At 37.2% G+C, this 20,821-nt stretch overlaps 2 protein-coding genes across 2 annotated transcripts; one reads left to right on the plus strand and one right to left on the minus strand.

Moving 5' to 3' along the window:
- Positions 1–547: 547 nt before the first annotated feature.
- LOC110898239 (short-chain dehydrogenase TIC 32 B, chloroplastic) lies at positions 548–17,683 on the plus strand. The gene is made up of 8 exons (XM_022144997.2): positions 548–854; positions 6,467–6,698; positions 7,247–7,326; positions 7,444–7,597; positions 7,931–8,009; positions 8,093–8,177; positions 16,541–16,587; positions 17,398–17,683. Exons 1-8 carry the CDS (start codon positions 737–739, stop codon positions 17,575–17,577), a joined length of 975 nt encoding a protein of 324 aa, XP_022000689.1. The 5' UTR covers positions 548–736; the 3' UTR covers positions 17,578–17,683.
- A 274-nt stretch (positions 17,684–17,957) lies between these two features.
- LOC110898241 lies at positions 17,958–18,557 on the minus strand. The gene has a single exon (XM_022144999.2). The coding sequence runs from the start codon at positions 18,508–18,510 to the stop codon at positions 18,133–18,135; it is 378 nt and encodes a 125-aa protein (XP_022000691.1). The 5' UTR covers positions 18,511–18,557; the 3' UTR covers positions 17,958–18,132.
- Between the last annotated feature and the right edge of the window lie 2,264 nt (positions 18,558–20,821).

Genomic DNA, 20,821 nt, shown 5'->3' on the forward strand with positions numbered 1-20,821 from the left:
TATCCGATTTAGAAAAAGACTTTCTAAAATTAAATGTATCGAAAAGTTGGTAGTAGTAGACTCCTAGTAATAAGAGAATAAATTGCACACCATTTGTTAGGTATTAACGCTTGTTGTCAATTATTTTAAGTTTGTGGTGAAGTGGTAGTGGTGTGGGGTGAGAGATGAAACAAGATCTGGGTTGGACTAAAATACCTCTTTTTGTGTTTTTCAACTTTGTCATGTGTCACTCTATTATTGCTTCATATATTTCCTACCAAAATTAAACTTCCTATTTTTTTTTTAAACGCTAATTTCTTTAATCTCCTGTCATCTGTGGGACTTGAACCCAAAACCTTCCCCTCTCCAACCTAAATGTTTTAAAGGCTTTGCTTTTATCAATTGACCGTCACCCCATTATAAACTAAACTTGTATTTGATCTTTTCCCTTCAAAATAGACTAAATTGTTAAACCGTCAAACTATATATAAAAATCAAACAATGAATCATATTATACACGCAAGACCAGCTGTGGACGGTTGGAAATTTAACACCCCAACCTACAACTTCAACTACAACTAGACATCCATTAAAATGGGAGAAAAATAATGTTTTAATTCCAATGCCATGCCATAAATGTTACCATCTTACATCTGGCCGTTACTCCAAATCCTCCTAGCCTTTATTTATATTTCCGTTTAGAACACTCTCATACTCATGTGAATTCAAAGTGAGCTCATCAAATAATAAGTGGATAATGGGGATCATTTCTTTGATTACAGGATGGCCAGGCCCTAGCGGCTTCGGATCAGCCACCACCGCCGAACAAGTGACCGAAGGAATCGATGCATCCCATCTCACTGTAGTCATTACAGGTAACGTATCATAATTGGTTTAGCCTATCTAACTCACCAACACCACTGAACCATAACTGGTTTAGCCATGTTGACCCGATAAATAGACTAGTAAGCCTTGACTTTTTCTAAATTACCAAAACAACCGTTTGACTTTTAAAAATTAAAAACATAAAGCTCAACCTATAATATGAACTCATGTACTCACATGGCAAACCCTTGGTGAAGTAGCAAATTAAACCCGTTCCGCTAGGGGTGTAAACAAGCCGGGCCGAGCCGAGCCTGAGCCTTTCACTACTCGAGCTTCGCTTGTCATATTTTTTTGAAGCTCTAGTTGGGCTTGGTTTGAGTCTACTTAATTAAGCTCGAGCTCGGCTCGAGTTATTTTGAAAACAATATCAAACGAGCTAAAAGTTGGGTTCGAGCCCACTTCAATATCGTTTACTATTAGTAAATTACAAAGTATCATATGGGTCTAATATGGATCTAATATGGGTCTAAGTTGAAATAGACTTGGGTTTTTTTAGGATTGGGCTTATAATAATCATTATCCTACATTATATATAAAAAACTAAAATTTTGTTTGGGCTCGTTTAGGCTCGCAAGCCTAAACGAGCTTTGTATTTTAGGCTCGAGCTCGGGCTCGATAACTAAACGAGCTGTATTTCAGGCTCGAGCTCGGGCTCAGGCTTGTTAAGGCTCAACCCATTCGAGCTTTTAACCGAGGCGATCATGATTAGCTCTCGATCATCTAGACTTGTTTATACCCTAGTTGCCTCTCCAAGCTAGTGTTTATCAAAGAGAATGGTGTTTTTACAATGTATATTATTACAAAATCACTTTTTTTATTACTTATTTTTATTTTACGTATAACGTTTTTATATATACTTTTATTTTACAAGTTAAAATTTTATATTAACTATTTTAATTTTGCAGATAACGTTTTTATCTTAATTATTTTTTTTTTCAAGTAAAATTCTTACATCGGTTATTTTTACTTTATTAATTTCTTTTTTACATATATAGTATCTTAAAATTATTTATTTTTTTATAAATAATTTTTTTATTACCATAATTGATATTAGAGATACCAACCATTATATTATATTATACTAGGTTATAACCCCGTGTATTACACGGGGTTGAATAAATAAATTTTATATACTAAATAATAAAAATAATATATCTTTAAAAACCTCATTTATTGTACGGGTTGAATAAATATAATTTTATATACTAAATAATAAAAAGTTATATCTATAAGAACCATATTCTACGGATTGAATAAATGTACGTAATTTTATATACCAAATAAAAAAGTTATATCTTTAAACCATGTGTATTACACGGGTTGAATGAATGTAATGTTGTTTACCAAATAATAAAATAATACATCTTTAAAAAACCTCATTTATAACACGGATTGAATAAATGTAATTTTATATACCAAATAATAAAAATTAAATCTTTAAAAATATGCGCATTACACAGTTTGAATAAATATAGTTTTCTGTACTAAATAATAAAAATATATATCTTTAAAAAACCCCGTGTATTGTACGAATTGAATAAATCTAATTTTATATATCAAATAATCAAAAGTTATATCTTAAAAAACCTCATGTATTACATGGGTCGAGTTAACGTAATTTTGTATAGTGAAAATAAAATTATTTAATATATTAATACAAAGTTTGGTTTTCGTGATAAAAATAGATTATTCTGTTGTTGTAAAATTTGTTAACGAAATCTCAATAAATTTAACCCTTTATTTAAATCTACGTAAATGTATAAATGATAAATAATATTAGTTAATTTTGTTTTAAGTTTCGTAAAATCTGTTTGATATTAAACTAAACAAAACGTTCAAATATAATTAATTTAAATAAATAATATTATAATGAGAAGGAGATTAAACTAAATAATAATTATCCATAAGATATTAAACTAATAATATTTAGTTAGAGGATTATCTATAATATAAAATATTAAAATAAATAATATTTAGTAGAACGGTTGTTTATAATTAATTAAAAGAGATTAAACTAAAATTATAATTATCTATAAGAGATTGGCTAATATGATGACAAATGTCCTAAAGTGATTTCTTTTATTATCTAACTACTATAATAAAATAAACCAACTTTTGACACGTGTCATTCATTGAAGATATCATTAAATTTTTATTTATCTTATATTAACTAAATAAATAAATAATAAATTAATATTAAATCTTATCATAGTTTAATAAAATATTATTCTCAATCTAAATTGTTAATTTAATATATTTTTAGAACAAATACATCTCTTATCTACTTATCTTATATTAAATATATAAATAATAAATTAATACTAAATGTTATCCTAAGTTATTAAATTTTTTTTATTATTTGGTATATAAAATTATAATTATTCAACTCGTGTATAACATAGGGTTTTTAAGGATATATTTTTTTATTATTTGGTAGATTTTTCAACCCGACTATACACGGGTTTTTTAAAGATACGACGCTTTTAATATTTAATATACAAAATTACATTTATTTAGGATATAATTTTTTTTTATTATTTGGTAGATTTTTCAACCCGACTATACACGGGTTTTTTAAAGATACGACGTTTTTAGTATTTAATATACAAAATTACATTTATTTAATATGTGTAATACACATATTTTTAAAGATATAATTCTTTTTTAGATCTATTCAACACGTGTAATATACGGGGTTTTTAAGAATGCAATTTTTTATTATTTGGTAGATTTATTCAACCCGATTATACACGGGTATTTTAAAGATACGACATTTTTAGTATTTAGTATACAAAATTACATTTATTTAATCTGTGTAATACATATGGTTTTTAAAGATATAACTTTTTTTTATTATCTGATATATAAAATTACATTTATTTAACCCGTACAATATACAGGGTTCATAAATATATAACTTTTTATTATTTAATATATAAAATTACATTTATTTAACCCGTACTATATACAGATTTGCCCTGATAATCAGAATGAAATATATGTTAACTCTCATAACAAAATCATTTAATATAATAATCATGTTCTTCTAATACTTTTCTATCGTTTGATACTTTAAAAAAGTCCCTTTTTCGTTTAAAAAATTATTTATCGATTCATTTAGTAGTTCAATTTTTGTTTTTATTTATTCTGGTCTTCATATATTATTAATATATTATCTATAATATAAGATATTAAAATAAATAATATTTAGTAGAATTGTTATCTTTAATTAATTAGAATAGATTAAACTAAAATTATAATTATCTATAAGAGATTGGCTAATGTAATGACAAGTGTTCCTAAAGTGGTTTCTTTTATTATATAGTATAGATTCTGATTATCAGGGCAAATCTGTATAACCCGTACAATATACAGATTTGCCCTGATAATCAGAATGAAATATATGTTAACTCTCATAACAAAATCATTTAATATAATAATCATGTTCTTCTAATACTTTTCTATCGTTTGATACTTTAAAAAAGTCCCTTTTTCGTTTCAAAAATTATTTATCGATTCATTTAGTAGTTCAATTTTTATTTTTATTTATTCTGGTCTTCATATATTATTAATATATTATCTATAATATAAGATATTAAAATAAATAATATTTAGTAGAATGGTTATCTTTAATTAATTAGAATAAATTAAACTAAAATTATAATTATCTATAAGAGATTGGCTAATATAATGACAAATGTCCCTAAAATGGTTTCTTTTATTATACAGTATAGATATAGATTATATTATATTATATTATATTATGTTATGTTATGTTATGTTATGTTATATTATATTATATTATATTATATTATATTATATTATATTATATTATATTATTTTCTTTTCCTTTTTATTTAATTAAATTACTTTTCTACTACCCTTGAACTTTAGTAATATTATTATACATACGTTTTTACACCGATATGTTATAAAAGGTAACATATTCTCTACATATACATTTATAACTTGAGGGAATAGTGCCAGGCAAGCTTCTCTACATATACATTTATAACTTGAGGGAATAGTGCCAGGCAGCTTGCCTGGCACTTCCCTATTGGACCAACCTATTTTTAATTTAATTTTACTCCCAGTTTAAAATTATGCTTTCATTCTTCGTTTAAAATTGCGTTTTTACACCCAGCTCAAATTATAATTATAAATTTTCCCATAGCTCAAAATTACGCTTTTGGCCTTGGGTCAAAAACTCATTTTTAATATTGTTATCGGTTTAAAATTAGGATTTCGCCCTCCGTTTAAAATTAAATATTTTGCTCACAGTTCAAAATAAAATGTTGTTTTTCCCTATAGCTCAAATTTACGATTCTGCCCTCAACTCAAAATTACGTTTTTGCTCACAGTTCAAATATTTTCAAGTTGAGGGAATAGTGCCAGGCAGCTTGCCTAGCACTTCCCTATTGGACCAACCCATTTTTTTTTAATTTTATTCCCAGTTTAAAATTACGCTTTCGCCATTCGTTTAAAATTTCGTTTTTGCCCCAGCTTAAAATACAATTATAATTTTGCCCCTAGCTCAAAATTATACTTTTGCCCTCGGTTCAAAAACTCATGTTTAATTTTTTTCCCAGTTTAAAATTACGGTTTCACCCTCCATTTAAAATTACGTTTTTTTACCCCCAGTTCAAAATAAAATGTTGTTTTTTCCTCTAGCTCAAAATTACGATTCTGCCCTCAGCTCAAACTTACGTTTTTGCCCACAGTTCAAAATAAAATTATGTTTTCCCTCCTAGCTCAAAATTATGATTTTGCTCTCAGTTTAAAATTATAATTTCGCCTCCAGTTCAAAATATAATTACGATTTTGCCCTCTGTACAAACATACATGTTATGAGAGAGAAATATTCGGCTTATTGCCCCATAACGCGGGCGGGGCAAAATCTAGTTCTATACTATACAAAAAAACGTGAACAGTGATTTGCTCTTCTTGGGTCACGTGACCCCATACCATTAGGCTTTCTTTTTTTAACAAATGGTGAGTTGGTCTGATTGGCCCTCAACCATTGGAATATGTTTTATTATTTTGTGTAATATTAAAGATTTAAGATATATAATACTACAGGAAAGCTTATATAATATTAAAGTTATTTTAAATGAGTGGGTTATGTTTATACGTTGAATTGGTTCGGTTTTAACCAACCCTAAACAATCATTTTATTATCTTGGTCAACTACAACCGAATACGTGTTGATAGCGTTTTTGTTAACCACCACTTTATTTTTATTTTTTATGTTTTCAATGGATTGTTAATGTTACCGTATTTGGGTTTACTCTTTCGATTACTATACCAAGTTTTGCCTTCATTCGAACTGAACGGCACCAACGAAATTCCTGCTGGGCGTACCCGCCACGGAGCGCGGGCATGTTAGCTTAACATGTTAAAACAGTTGAGTTAGATCAACCAACAAACATGTTACTATGTTAGTATTAATTTATGAATTTCAAAATAACTATGTTAAATATTAGTTACAAATAATTTATCACATTGAGTAATACATATAACTTATGATCTGTTTGAGAGTTTTGGTCTAGTTCATTTTGAGAGTTGACCATAAGAAGTCAAAAGGTTAATGGTGAAATTACAGGAGGTGCTAGTGGAATTGGATTAGAGACAGCAAGAGTACTGGCACTCAGAGGAGCACATGTTATAATAGCAGCAAGAAACATGGAGGCTGCAAATGAAGCAAAACAAAACATCATTAAAAACAATCAAAATGCTAAGCTTGACATTCTTCAGCTTGATCTCTCAAGTCTCATGTCAGTCAAAGCTTTTGCAGATAACTTTTTAGCTCTTAACATTCCCCTCAACATCTTGATGTGAGTCCTTAACTTTTTCTTTGTTATTTTACATTTACGTGCCTAATATATGTAGATGGTGTCCGGATTTACGTTAAGCAGATAAACAGTTTTAAGAGTAAAGTACACTGATGGTCCCTGTGGTTAACCAAAATTTTGGAATTAGTCCCAAGTTTCTTTAAAGTACACGGATGGTCCCTGTAGTTTGCACTTTGTAACACATTTAGTCCCCAACTTTTGCCAAAAGTACATGGATGATCCCTGTGGTATGCACTTTGTAACGCATTTAGTCACTAGACGTTGGGGACTATATGCGTTACAAAGTGTAAATCATAGGGACCATCTGTGTACTTTTGGCAAAAGTTGGGGACTAAATACATTACAAAGTGCAAACCACAGAAACCATCCGTGTACTTTTAAAAAACTAGGGACTAAATCCAAATTTTTCGTAAACCACAGGGATCATCCGTGTGCTTTACTCCGGTTTTAATAAGCAATCGCAAACACCACTAAGTAAACTATGTCCATAAATCCATGTCTAATTAGAAAAAATAAACATGTGTTATTAGAAACAATGCTGGTATTATGTTTTGCCCCTACCAACTTTCACAAGATGGAATCGAGATGCAGTTCGCGACAAATCATTTAGGTACATCACCCGCTCGGTTTTTATATACTTTAATGATATATTACATAAAGGAGCTAAAGTTGGTGAAATTATTAACACTTTATTTCCCTGTGATAACAATGGAATGACCATTTTCAGGCCACTTTTACTTGACAAATCTACTCCTTGACAAGATGAAATCTACTGCTTTAGCTACCGGTATCGAGGGTAGAATCGTCAATTTGTCTTCTGTAGCCCATCTCCGCACTTATAAAGAAGGGATCAAATTTGACACCCTTAATGATAAAAACAGGTAACATTTTAAAATTTGTTCTTCGACATCGTTACACATATTAACAAGCTTTTAACCTTCAAGGGTTGGCGCAGTGGTAACCGTAAGCACATGATTCCCACTAGCAGTGGGTCTCAGGTTTGAATCCAGCTTACACAACGTAAGATGGTCCCACTAATATTCATGCGTCATGAGTTTTCCCTAACGGTTATCATGGTCACCAGAAAGAAATATATATATTTACACACTTACCAACGTTTATATTTACAATCATAACGCGGAAACTCTTGTTAAATTTATATTTCTATGTGCTTATAAATCTGAAAAATTGTACAAAAATGTTGATTGAAACAGTTATTCGGACAAATTGGCATACGGGCAGTCGAAATTAGCAAATTTATTGCACGCAAATGAGCTTTCCCGGCTCTTAAAGGTGGTTTTCCGTTTCTTTATTTTTATTTGTTTATTCTTTTGTGGAGGTTTTATATCTTCTTAATTACTTGACTGGAAATGCAGGAAGAGGGTGCAAATGTTACAGTGAACTCTATACACCCAGGGCTAATAATGACAAATCTTATGAGACATTCTATAAAACTCATGAGTAACACTATGTTCCCGAGTTTCATTTAACAAGGGAAGAGAAAGGAATTAAAAGGAAAAGAGTAAAAAATGTGTTCCAGAGATTTTTTAGAAAGGGAAGTGGTGAGAAAAGAAAGGAAACAAGGGGATGATTGATGCAAATATTCATCCTCCCAATTTGGAGAGATTTGGTGAGAAAAGATTATTATAAATCTTAGACTTTTTTAAATTTCCTAAATTACCCTCTAATTCATTATAAATAAACTTTCTTTTCTTTTCCTCCCAACTCGGGAACACATAAAATGTTTAATTTCCTTTCATTTCCTTTTCTTTTCATTAAACTCGGGAACACGAATATAATCACATCTTTTCCTTTCCATTCCCTTATAATTTCTCTTCCTTTCTCTTCTATCGTTAAATGAAACTCGGGAACACAGTGTAAGTGTAAGAGCCGTTCGCGTAAATAATTAAAATAAAACAAATTTTATTTAAATGATTACAATACAAAGAAATAAGAAAGCTGAAATACTATTACTATTACAACTGAAATAAATCAAAATACAAGAAACGAGTAGAAGCAGAGTGGCTGAGGCACGTGAACACACGCTTCCCTTAAAACAAATTCCGAGTCTCCCAGGAGTACTCGTTTTGTTTCCCAGGGTACAACAGCCGGAGCAGTGGTACTGCCGGAGTAGACCTACAACCCGAAGGTTACCTTGAAGAATGCTGGAGAAGATCTGAATATTGTAGAGAGAGAGTTGTTTGCTGTTGTTGTTGCTGGTGTGCTTCTGAAGTGGGTATGGAGCTGTATTTATACAGCTCCTAGGTTGAAACAGTCAAAATGAATTAAATGAGAGGTTTAAATTGCATTAAACGTCTTCAATGCAATTTAATACGTCATTTAATTCTCAGTCAAAGCCTATTAACTCGTCAGTTACGAAGCTGGACTGAAACTGCCCTGTCATTCAATGCTGGAAGCTTCTGCGCGCGCGCGCGCCCATGCGCGGTGCGCCATGCGGCGTGCGGCCTCTTGGCTCACTGCCGTGCGGCTCTTGGCTCACTGCCGTGCGGCGTGCGGCTCTTGGCTCACTGCCGTGCGGCGGTGCAGCTCAAGTCCGTCCATGCGGCGTGCGGCGTGCGCCACGTCACCTGTGAGTCTATACATGCACCATGCTCCCAACCGCGCGCCTCGTGTACCCGCGCGCGCATGCGCATGACTGCCACGTCATGCGCCGCATCACCTACCACTTGGTCCTTGCAACCCTTGTGCTTCACCACGCGCGCGCGGTCAAAAATACAAAGGCGGCTCTCAAGCGGCTCGCGGCGATGCGAGCGTGCGAAGTGCAAAGTGCGCCATCAAAGCGCCACATTGCGCCTCATCCCCCACGCCACGCGCGCGCGCGCGAGCGTGTGCGAGTGCGAGTGCGAGTTAGGGTGCTCCGCACCCTTCGCGAGGACACTAGTGAGTGCTTCCATGAAACAATAAGGATGGAGAGTTCCACCTTAAATACCCATTTAAGTTCCATCCCTCCTCCTATGTGGGACAAGGTGCTACTTTCCCTTTAGTTTCAACATTGAATGTTCCAAACACCCAACTTTGAGCATCGATATCTCATTCATCTTAGCTCGGTTTTGGACGTGGTTTAGTTCGTTGCGAAGCTCTTCCAACATAGAACACAAACCCACAAATAAATACATAAAACCCGCTCATTTTATTATATTTATTTCTAGTCCAAAATAGGAAAAAATCATTTTCCTATATTTGTGAAAAATGCTATTTTCACCTATTTTTCCAACAATCCCCCACATGAAAAATGCTATTTTCATCAAATTTCCAACAATCCCCCACATGTATGGAAATGGATCTTTTCCTTACACTTATCAAAGATAAACTTCGACAGTTGAGTATTGCAAGATAGGTAGGTTGAAGCCTTTGAACCTTCTTTTGTGAAGCGCACTTAGCTTACTAGCGGTGTGTAGACGCGATGTCCTTGAACATACCCCCATTTGTGTAAACGACAATACACTTCACACAATACTCTCCCTGGTTTGGCCAACTCCTCATTGTCGTGTCCTATTATGGTCCTGGAACACTAGCCTGGTTCTGCGAGAGCTCTAGGATTTGCGCACCCCACAAATCCATTTGAAGCGACCCCACTTCTCTCTAACATAGGTGATTCCCATGAATCATTAAAAGCATCATGGTTATTTGATTTCCCGAAATCATTAACCTTAATATGCTTAACCTCACTTCATGTCACTGATTGGAATGGACTAGGAAGTATATGTAACTCCCTTTTATGTAGTTTGGGGTACTCCCCCACAGTGACTCCGTTCTGGTAATATGATTAAGTTGTCCTATTGAACTTAGATCTTGGGATCTCCAGTCAACTAAGTTAGGTTTCCCTCATATTCCCATTAACCACGGGCTTTAGTCCCATTCCTCTTGACGACGTTTCTACTAACTCTCTGCTTAAGCCTTTTGTAAACGGGTCCGCAATGTTATCCGCTGATCTCACATAATCAATTGTGATAACACCCGTTGAGAGTAGTTGTCGTATCGTGTTATGTCTACGTCGCATATGCCTTGATCTGCCATTGTACATCAAGCTTTGAGCTCTACCAATCGCTGATTGGCTATCACAATGTACACATATGGCTGGCAAAGGCTTTGGCCATCTTGGAATATCTTCCACGAATTGACGTAGCCATTCCGCCTCCTCGCCTGACTTATCCAAGGCGATAAATTCAGATTCCATTGTGGATCTTGCTATGACCGTTTGCTTAGAAGACTTCCAAGCAATAGCAGCTCCTCCAAGTGTAAACACGTAACCACTTGTTGATTTGGAATCTTTATTATCCGATATCCAGTTTGCATCAGTGTATCCTTCGATCACTGCTGGTTGTCGGGTATAATGCAGTCCATAGTCTCTTGTGTATCGTATGTATCTAAGCACCCTCGTGATAGCCTTCCAATGATCCGCGCACGGATTGCTGGTGTATCTACTTAGCCTACTCACCGCGTAAGCCAAGTCGGGTCTAGTACATGTCATTAGATACATTAGACTGCCTATAATTCTTGAATACTCTAACTGAGCAACTCCATCTCCTTTATTCTTCTTGAGATGTTGGGAGGTATCAACTGGAGTTCGAGCGACACTCGTATCTCCCGAGTTGAATTTTTCAAGAATTTTATCCACATAGTGAGATTGACTTAACACAAGACCTTCTTGGGTTCTTATGATCTTTACTCCAAGAATCACATCCGCTAAACCCATGTCTTTCATGTCAAATCTCGCTTTCAACATGCTTTTAGTAGCTTTGATAATTTTATCATTACTCCCAATGATAAGCATATCGTCTACATAAAGGCATAAGATGACATAACCTTCATGTGTGTCTTTGAAATAAACACACTTGTCGCACTCATTTATTTTGAAACCATTGTCAATCATGACATGATCAAAGTTTTGGTGCCATTGTTTTGGTGCTTGCTTCAAGCCATACAAAGACTTGACGAGTTTACATACTTTACCCTCTTGACCTGGGGCCGAGAAACCTTCAGGTTGCTCCATGTAAATTTCTTCTTCTAAATCGCCATTTAGAAATGCGGTTTTAACGTCCATTTGGTGAACTTCCAAATTTCTTAACGCCGCTATAGCAAGAACCAATCTAATCGAGGTTATGCGCGTCACAGGCGAGTAGGTATCAAAGTAATCTAGACCTTCCTTTTGTCTAAATCCTTTAATCACCAACCTAGCCTTGTACTTATCAATACTTCCATCAGTTTTCATCTTCCTTTTGAATATCCAACGATATCCAAGTGGTTTGCAACCAGGTGGAAGATCTACTAACTCCCAAGTATGATTTTGCAATATAGAATCTATTTCATTTCTTATTGCTTCTTTCCATTGAGGTCCTTCTGAAGAGGAAACCGCTTCGCGATATGTATTGGGCTCGCCCTCAACCATATAGCTAACGAAGTCTGGACCGAAGGATTTTTCAACCCTTGGCCTTTTACTTCGCCTACGATCGGTTTCTTCAACCTCATGTTGTTCATGTGTCTTATCATGAACCACCTCATCAACTGGTGTTGATGAACTTTCACCTACTTCAAAATTAGGTGTTGATGACGTTGCATGTGTTTGTCTTCTCAAAGGAAACACATTTTCAAAGTAAGACACAACGTTAGAATTCACCTCCATAATAGTGTTTACGTGTACATCAGGATTCTTGGACTCATGTACAAGAAAGCGATGTGCACTACTCTGATGTGCATACCCAATAAATATGCAATCAACAGTTTTGGGTCCTATCCTAAGAGCCTTAGGAGGTGGTACAGTCACCTTTGCTAGGCACCCCCACACTTTCAAGTATTTGTATGAAGGTTTCTTCCTTTTCCATAACTCATATGGAGTTTCGTCTCTCTTTTTGAGTGGTATCCTATTCAAAAGATAATTAGCCGAGAGAATGGCTTCCCCCCACAGTTCGTGGCTCACCCCAGAACTTATCAACATGGCGTTCATCATTTCTTTCAATGTGCGGTTCTTTCGTTCCGCCACGCCATTTGATTGTGGAGAGTAAGGAGGTGTACACTCATGTACAATGCCACTTTTTGCGCATAACTCGGCAAAAGGTGCAACATATTCGCCTCCTCGATCGCTTCGCAAAGCCTTTATCTTCTTTTGAAGTTGATTCTCAACTTCATTTTTATACAAGATAAATTTACTTATTGCTTCATCTTTACTTTTTAGTAAATAAACATAGCAATATTTAGTACTATCGTCAATAAACGTGATGAAGTACTTATTTCCACCTGTTGTGGGTACCGCTTTTAAGTCACAAATATCAGTGTGAATTAAATCAAGGGGTTCGGTTATTCGTTCAACCGATTTTGATGATGTTCTTGTAAGTTTGGATTCAACGCATGTTTCACATTTATAGTGTGAATCAATATGGAATGTTGGTATACAATTTAAATTGATTAAACGGCGTATAGAATTAAAATTTACGTGACCTAATCTACCATGCCATTTATTCGATTCAGAAAACTCAAGCATATAAGTAGAAGTAGTAGCAATTTTATTCATGTTCTTGACAGCCATTACATTCAATTTGAACATTCCATTTTGGGCATAGCCCTTGCCTACATACGTTCCTCGTTTAGTTAGTACAAATTGATCGCTCTCAAAAACTAAACGAAATCCAAACTTGTTAAGCAACCATCCCGAGACTAAATTCTTTCGCAAGTCTGGGACATACAACACGTTGCTTAGAGTGAGCTCCTTCCCCGAAGTCCACTTCAAGATCACCGTTCCTTCACCCATGATGTCAGCGGTGGCTGCATTTCCCATATACAGCTTCTCTTCTCCAGAAAGCGCCTTGAAGGTGGTAAAGAGACTTTTGTCTGCACAAACGTGACGGGTCGCACCCGTATCAACCCACCATCCTTTTGGAGTGTTGGTCACAGTATTGACCTCATCCATCATTGCGCTTTTGTCGGAAATCATTGCCACCAAAGGCATTCCGTCTTCATCCACCATGTGCGCACGCTCACGCTTTGGTTTCTTGCATTGGTTAGCCCGATGCCCCGGCTCGTCACAGTTGTAACAAGTCCCTTGGAACGTTTGAGGTTTCTTTTTCACAACCCCTTTCTTCGGTCCAAGGTTGCTAGCCTTTGCTTTCCCTTTCCCTTTGTCCTTTTTCCCCTTGCCCTTTGTGCCTTTAGAGGATTGCCCATGCTCAACCACGTTTGCACTAGCACTAGGCTGCACAAGGCTGTTTTTTAGGGCGATCCTATTCTCCTCTTCTATACGAAGACGAAGAACAAGGTCCTCCACCGACATTTCCTTCCGCTTGTGTTTAAGATAATTCTTAAAGTCCAACCAAGCAGGAGGTAATTTCTCAATCATGGCTGCCACTTGAAATGTCTCGCTAAGTATCATTCCCTCGGCATGAATGTCATTTAGTATAATTTGCAACTCCTGGACTTGATTCATAACCGGCTTGTTATCAACCATTTTGAAGTCCAAGAAACGGGCGACAACAAATTTCTTTGTTCCCGCATCCTCCGTTTTGTACTTTTTCTCCAAGGACTCCCATAATTCTTTGGAAGTCTTGATATTATAGTACACATTATACAAAGCATCCGAGAGACCGTTGAGTACATAGCCTCGACATATGAAATCCGAATGCTTCCACGCATCTACCGCGCTCAGAGCCTGAGCGTCGGTCTCCCCTTCCGCAGGTTGGGGAGCGGTTTCCGTCAAGAACCTCGCAAGGTTCATGGTGGTCAAGTAGAAGAACATCTTCTGTTGCCACCGCTTGAAGTGTAGACCCGAGAACTTCTCAGGTCTTTCAGCATGATTTGCCACTGTGGACGCTCCCACAGTGTTGGCAGGGGTTCCAACTACAACATTCGTATTGTTGTTGTTTGAGGTCGACATTCTGAAAAAAAATTAAAATTTTAAAAGTTTAGTCAAAAATATTCTGATTTACGCAAAACCAGAATTAAACAATTAAATTTTAATTTTTTTTTTTTTACCACAAATTTACTGTTTAGGCTTCTAAGTCCAACTTTGAAGACCAAAAACAGAAAATTTTTATTAGTTATAACTTACTGATTGGCTTCTAAGTCCAACTTTGAAGACCAAATCAGAAAGTTTATTACCAATTTTTAGGACAATATATAAGTAACCAAAGTGGTTTTCAACCAAAGTCGCACCTTTGAAGATGAAAACCAAAAAAAAAAATCTGTTTTTAAAACACAAACTGAGTGAAAACAAAACTGGTTTGAATCACAATCAGAATGGTTTTGATTACACGAACGGTTTTAAAAATTTGTTTTAAGATTGTAAGAGCCGTTCGCGTAAATAATTAAAATAAAACAAATTTTATTTAAATGATTACAATACAAAGAAATAAGAAAGCTGAAATACTATTACTATTACAACTGAAATAAATCAAAATACAAGAAACGAGTAGAAGCAGAGTGGCTGAGGCACGTGAACACACGCTTCCCTTAAAACAAATTCCGAGTCTCCCAGGAGTACTCGTTTTGTTTCCCAGGGTACAACAGCCGGAGCAGTGGTACTGCCGGAGTAGACCTACAACCCGAAGGTTACCTTGAAGAATGCTGGAGAAGATCTGAATATTGTAGAGAGAGAGTTGTTTGCTGTTGTTGTTGCTGGTGTGCTTCTGAAGTGGGTATGGAGCTGTATTTATACAGCTCCTAGGTTGAAACAGTCAAAATGAATTAAATGAGAGGTTTAAATTGCATTAAACGTCTTCAATGCAATTTAATACGTCATTTAATTCTCAGTCAAAGCCTATTAACTCGTCAGTTACGAAGCTGGACTGAAACTGCCCTGTCATTCAATGCTGGAAGCTTCTGCGCGCGCGCGCGCCCATGCGCGGTGCGCCATGCGGCGTGCGGCCTCTTGGCTCACTGTCGTGCGGCGTGCGGCCTCTTGGCTCACTGCCGTGCGGCGTGCGGCTCTTGGCTCACTGCCGTGCGGCGTGCGGCTCTTGGCTCACTGCCGTGCGGCGGTGCAGCTCAAGTCCGTCCATGCGGCGTGCGGCGGTGCAGCTCAAGTCCGTCCATGTGGCGGTGCGGCGTGCGCCACGTCACCTGTGAGTCTATACATGCACCATGCTCCCAACCGCGCGCCTCGTGTACCCGCGCGCGCATGCGCATGACTGCCACGTCATGCGCCGCATCACCTACCACTTGGTCCTTGCAACCCTTGTGCTTCACCACGCGCGCGCGGTCAAAAATACAAAGGCGGCTCTCAAGCGCCTCAAAGCGCCACATGTGCGAAGTGCAAAGTGCGCCATCAAAGCGCCACATTGCGCCTCATCGCCCACGCCACGCGCGCGCGCGCGAGCGTGTGCGAGTGCGAGTGCGAGTGCGAGTTAGGGTGCTCCGCACCCTTCGCGAGGACACTAGTGAGTGCTTCCATGAAACAATAAGGATGGAGAGTTCCACCTTAAATACCCATTTAAGTTCCATCCCTCCTCCTATGTGGGACAAGGTGCTACTTTCCCTTTAGTTTCAACATTGAATGTTCCAAACACCCAACTTTGAGCATCGATATCTCATTCATCTTAGCTCGGTTTTGGACGTGGTTTAGTTCGTTGCGAAGCTCTTCCAACATAGAACACAAACCCACAAATAAATACATAAAACCCGCTCATTTTATTATATTTATTTCTAGTCCAAAATAGGAAAAAATCATTTTCCTATATTTGTGAAAAATGCTATTTTCACCTATTTTTCCAACAGTAAGTGTGTATGTGCGGCGCGTGTGTGAATGTGATCATATATAAATGTGAAATCTACTTGTAGAAAATTTATAATATTTTTTTGCGTATGGTTTCTCGCAGGAATTATGAACTTGCTCACTTATGTTCTATGGAAAAATGTCCCACAGGTACCCTCTTTAAGATTATCACAAAGAAACTTCATAAAAATGCTATTTTAGCAACTTCAAATGATTGAATATTTGAATGTAATGTGTTTGATATTGACAAACAGTTTCACATTTTAATTCCGAGTGTCTAATATTTTTATATACGTGAATATGGGTTCATTACACTAAATAGAACTTACTCTCACCTGTTTGTCATTTTATTGCATGACCATGAGAACCCGCGAGGGAAAACTCACGGGCCCCACCAATACTCTGCTAACAATGCAGCTTAAGTGCACCTTTTTTGTCATTATATGTAAAAAAACTAAAATTTTCCAAACTATAAAAAAAGAGTAAATTACGATTTTGGCCCTTGTGGTTATATCACTTTTACCTTTTTAGCCCAAAAAGGAATCTTTTAACATCTGAGCCCCTAACGTCTTTTTTTCTAACTCTTTTGGCCCCACAACGTCTTTTTTTCTAACCCTTTTGGCCCCTAAAAGTAAATGGATGGGGTTAGTGTTAAGGGCCAAAAGAGTTAGAAAAAAAGACGTTGGGGGCTCAGATGTTAAAAAATTCCTTTTTAGACTAAAAGGGTAAAAGTGATATAACCACATGGGCCAAAATCGTAATTTACTAAAAAAAAACAGAAAGTTACTCACCCACAAAAAGTTAACTTTTTTTTTCTGAAAACGACTAACACAAGGGTGAATGTAAGTTACATTTCGGGGTAATTAACACGTTATTATTTTTCTGAAAACAATGAATAGAAAGGTGAAAGTGAGTTACATTTCGAGGTAATTAACACGCGAATGCCTGATGATAAAACAGGGGGCAGCAACAACATGCTATGTAGCAGTGCATCCAGATATGAAAGGGGTGAGTGGCAAGTATTATTTGGATTGCAATGAATGGCCTGCAAGTGATTTTGCAAGAGATCCTAAGTTGGCTAAGAAGCTTTGGGACTATAGTAACCACCTGCTTGATTCTGTTCTTCAACACACCTACTAATATACAATGTTTATGCATAAATTACATTCTGTTATTTCATAACTTGTATCTTGTATCCACATGGCAACTATTTGAAATTCAATTAGAATTTTGAACATTATCTCAACTATAAACAAAAAAACCATGGCTGTAAAAATCCCGACTAGCCTCCGATTAGTCGCCAGGTTCACGGAGTAATTTTTATCTAGTCGGACAATTAATCAGTAGCCAGTAGGCGGTCAACAATAGTCAAATTCAGTCGTAGTTGGCCAAAAATCGAAGGCAATCTCGCAATTCTGGCCAGATTGTTGACCCAAACCAGTATAGTATATTCTGGCAATTAATCCTATCTACTTGAAAATATGAGTCGAAGAAGGTTAAAACATGTCTACTTAAAAAAATACATATAAAAATGTGTGTATATACATACATATAAAACTGAAAATTACGTATAAAATCCAATCCGATCAATCTTGATTAATCGCTAGTCGGTACCCCACCAGCCGACTAGCGTCTAGCAGTTCTTACAACACTGCAAAAAATCGAAGTGCAACAATTTTGTTCTAATGAGTAATCTTATTGACCCTCAACTTCATCCACCTCCCACAAGCCAAGAGCTCGGACCAAACACGCCGAGGCTGCCACAACGATGGCCGCGAAGATGGGCGGGACCACCAAGTCCATCTTGGACTTTTTAAACATCTCGGCAGGAAGACAAAAGACCTCCGACGGAACATCAAAAGGGACTCTCACGAAGCCTTCTCTTTGATCTTGACATACCCGAGAGAATAACGAAGACGGGGCTATGGCCCACACAAACGCGAATTCTGGCGCGAATGAGGTTATGGCTACTGTGACGGTTAGAATGGTTGTCCAGGTGGTGGCATAGACGAGCAATGGCCACCGCCTGGACAACCGTTCTACAAGTGAGTTGAAACAAAAGGTAAGGATCATTTTTTTTTCTTCCTAATAGTTTCTAGGATCAAGGATATGTATACACATGTATGTATATGTATTGTGGGAAGATAAGCTGATGAACCAATCCAACAACTTATGAAATGTGTATTAGTTGATGTGGTGTGGGAAGGGGAAGTGGACTAACTACTCTTACAAACTGCCTGATTGGTCAAACATTAGTTGGGATTCATGACGTTGACTTTGGCTTTTGTTTTTTAAAATATTAACAATAACAATTTTTTTTACTAAATGCATAATTATGGATCATGGATACATAAACAAAAATGATCACGTGATATTAAATAATAAAAATTAACCATTAATGGACAATAAGAACGTTGGAGATTATGTTTTATTGTACGTAATTACAAAATGGGATAGTGGGGGAGAAACAGGGTAAAAAATCATTTTATACATCATATTTATTGCACAGTATAAATTATCATACAATTCTGGTAGTTATCTAACTGATAAAAGGAAAACTCAATGAATAGTGATTTTTTAAATTTTTTATTATGTGATTTTTTTATATTGAGCAACACCATATATTCATTTATTAGACTATGGGGTATGGGGCGAGGGTTGGGGCATGGGTTGGGTACAAATGCCTAAGTCACCACCCCGGGTGGGCTTGGTTTCGGCGTCGCCCCTTGGGCGGGAGTTTCACCCCGGGCGTTGGGCATGCCTAGCGGTCCTCCGTGGCCGGCTCTCATTGGCTGGGTTGGCTAGGCCATAGCGGCTAGGTTTAAATTTTAAAAAATAACCGTTTGGCTTGTGAAAACTCAATGAATAGTGATTTTTTTAATTCTTTTTTATGTGATTTTTTTATATTGAGCAATACCTTATATTCATTTATTAGACTATGGGGTATGGGGTGAGGGTTGGGGCGTGGGTTGGGTACAAATGCCCAAGTCACCACCCCGGGTGGGCTTGGGTTTCGGCGTGGCCCCTTGGGCGGGAGTTTCACCTCAGACGTTGGGCATGACTAGCGGTCCTCCGTAGCCAGCTCTCATTGGCTGGGTTGGCTAGGCCATAGCGGCTAGGTTTAAATTTTAAAAAATAACCGTTTGGCTTGAGAAAACTCAATGAATAGTGATTTTTTTAATTCTTTATTATGTGATTTTTTTATATTGAGCAATACCTTATATTCATTTATTAGACTATGGGGTATGGGGCGAGGGTTGGGGCGTGGGTTGGGTACAAATGCCCAAGTCACCACCCCGGGTGGACTTGAGTTTCGGCGTGGCCCCTTGGGCGGGAGTTCCACCCCGGGCGTTGGGCATGCCTAACGGTCCTCCGTGGCCAGCTCTCATTGGCTGGGTTGGCTAGGCCATAGCGGCTAGGTTTAAATTTTAAAAAATAACCGTTTGGCTTGAGAAAACTCAATGAATAGTGATTTTTTTAATTCTTTATTATGTGATTTTTTTATATTGAGCAATACCTTATATTCATTTATTAGACTATGGGGTATGGGGCGAGGGTTAGGGCGTGGGTTGGGTACAAATGCCCAAGTCACCACCCCGGGTGGACTTGGGTTTCGGCGTGGCCCCTTGGGCGGGAGTTCCACCCCGGGCGTTGGGCATGCCTAGCGGTCCTCCGTGGCCGGCTCTCATTGGCTGGGTAGGCCGGCTCTCATTGGCTGGGTTGGCTAGGCCATAGCGGCTAGGTTTAAATTTTAAAAAAATAACCGTTTGGCTTGAGAAAACTCAATGAATAGTGATTTTTTTAATTCTTTATTATGTGATTTTTTTATATTGAGCAATACCTTATATTCATTTATTAGACTATGGGGTATGGGGCGTGGGTTGAGTACAAATGCCCAAGTCACCACCCCGGGTGGACTTGGGTTTCGGCGTGGCCCCTTGGGCGGGAGTTCCACCCCGGGCGTTGGGCATGCCTATCGGTCCTCCGTGGTCGGCTCTCATTGGCTGGGTAGGCCGGCTCTCATTGGCTGGGTTGGCTAGGCCATAGCGGCTAGGTTTAAATTTTAAAAAATAACCGTTTGGCTTGAGAAAACTCAATGAATAGTGATTTTTTTAATTCTTTATTATGTGATTTTTTATATTGAGCAATACCTTATATTCATTTATTAGACTATGGGGTATGGGACGAGGGTTGGGTACAAATGCCCAAGTCACCACCCCGGGTGGGCTTGGGTTTCGGCGTGGCCCCTTGGGCGGGAGTTTCACCCCGGGCGTTGGGCATGCCTAGCGGTCCTCCGTGGCCGGCTCTCATTGGCTGGGTTGGCTAGGCCATAGCGGATAGGTTTAAATTTTATAAAATAATCGTTTGGCCAAGCCAAACGGTT

This window comes from Helianthus annuus, chromosome 13, assembly GCF_002127325.2.
Source record: "Helianthus annuus cultivar XRQ/B chromosome 13, HanXRQr2.0-SUNRISE, whole genome shotgun sequence".
NCBI lineage: Eukaryota > Viridiplantae > Streptophyta > Magnoliopsida > Asterales > Asteraceae > Helianthus > Helianthus annuus.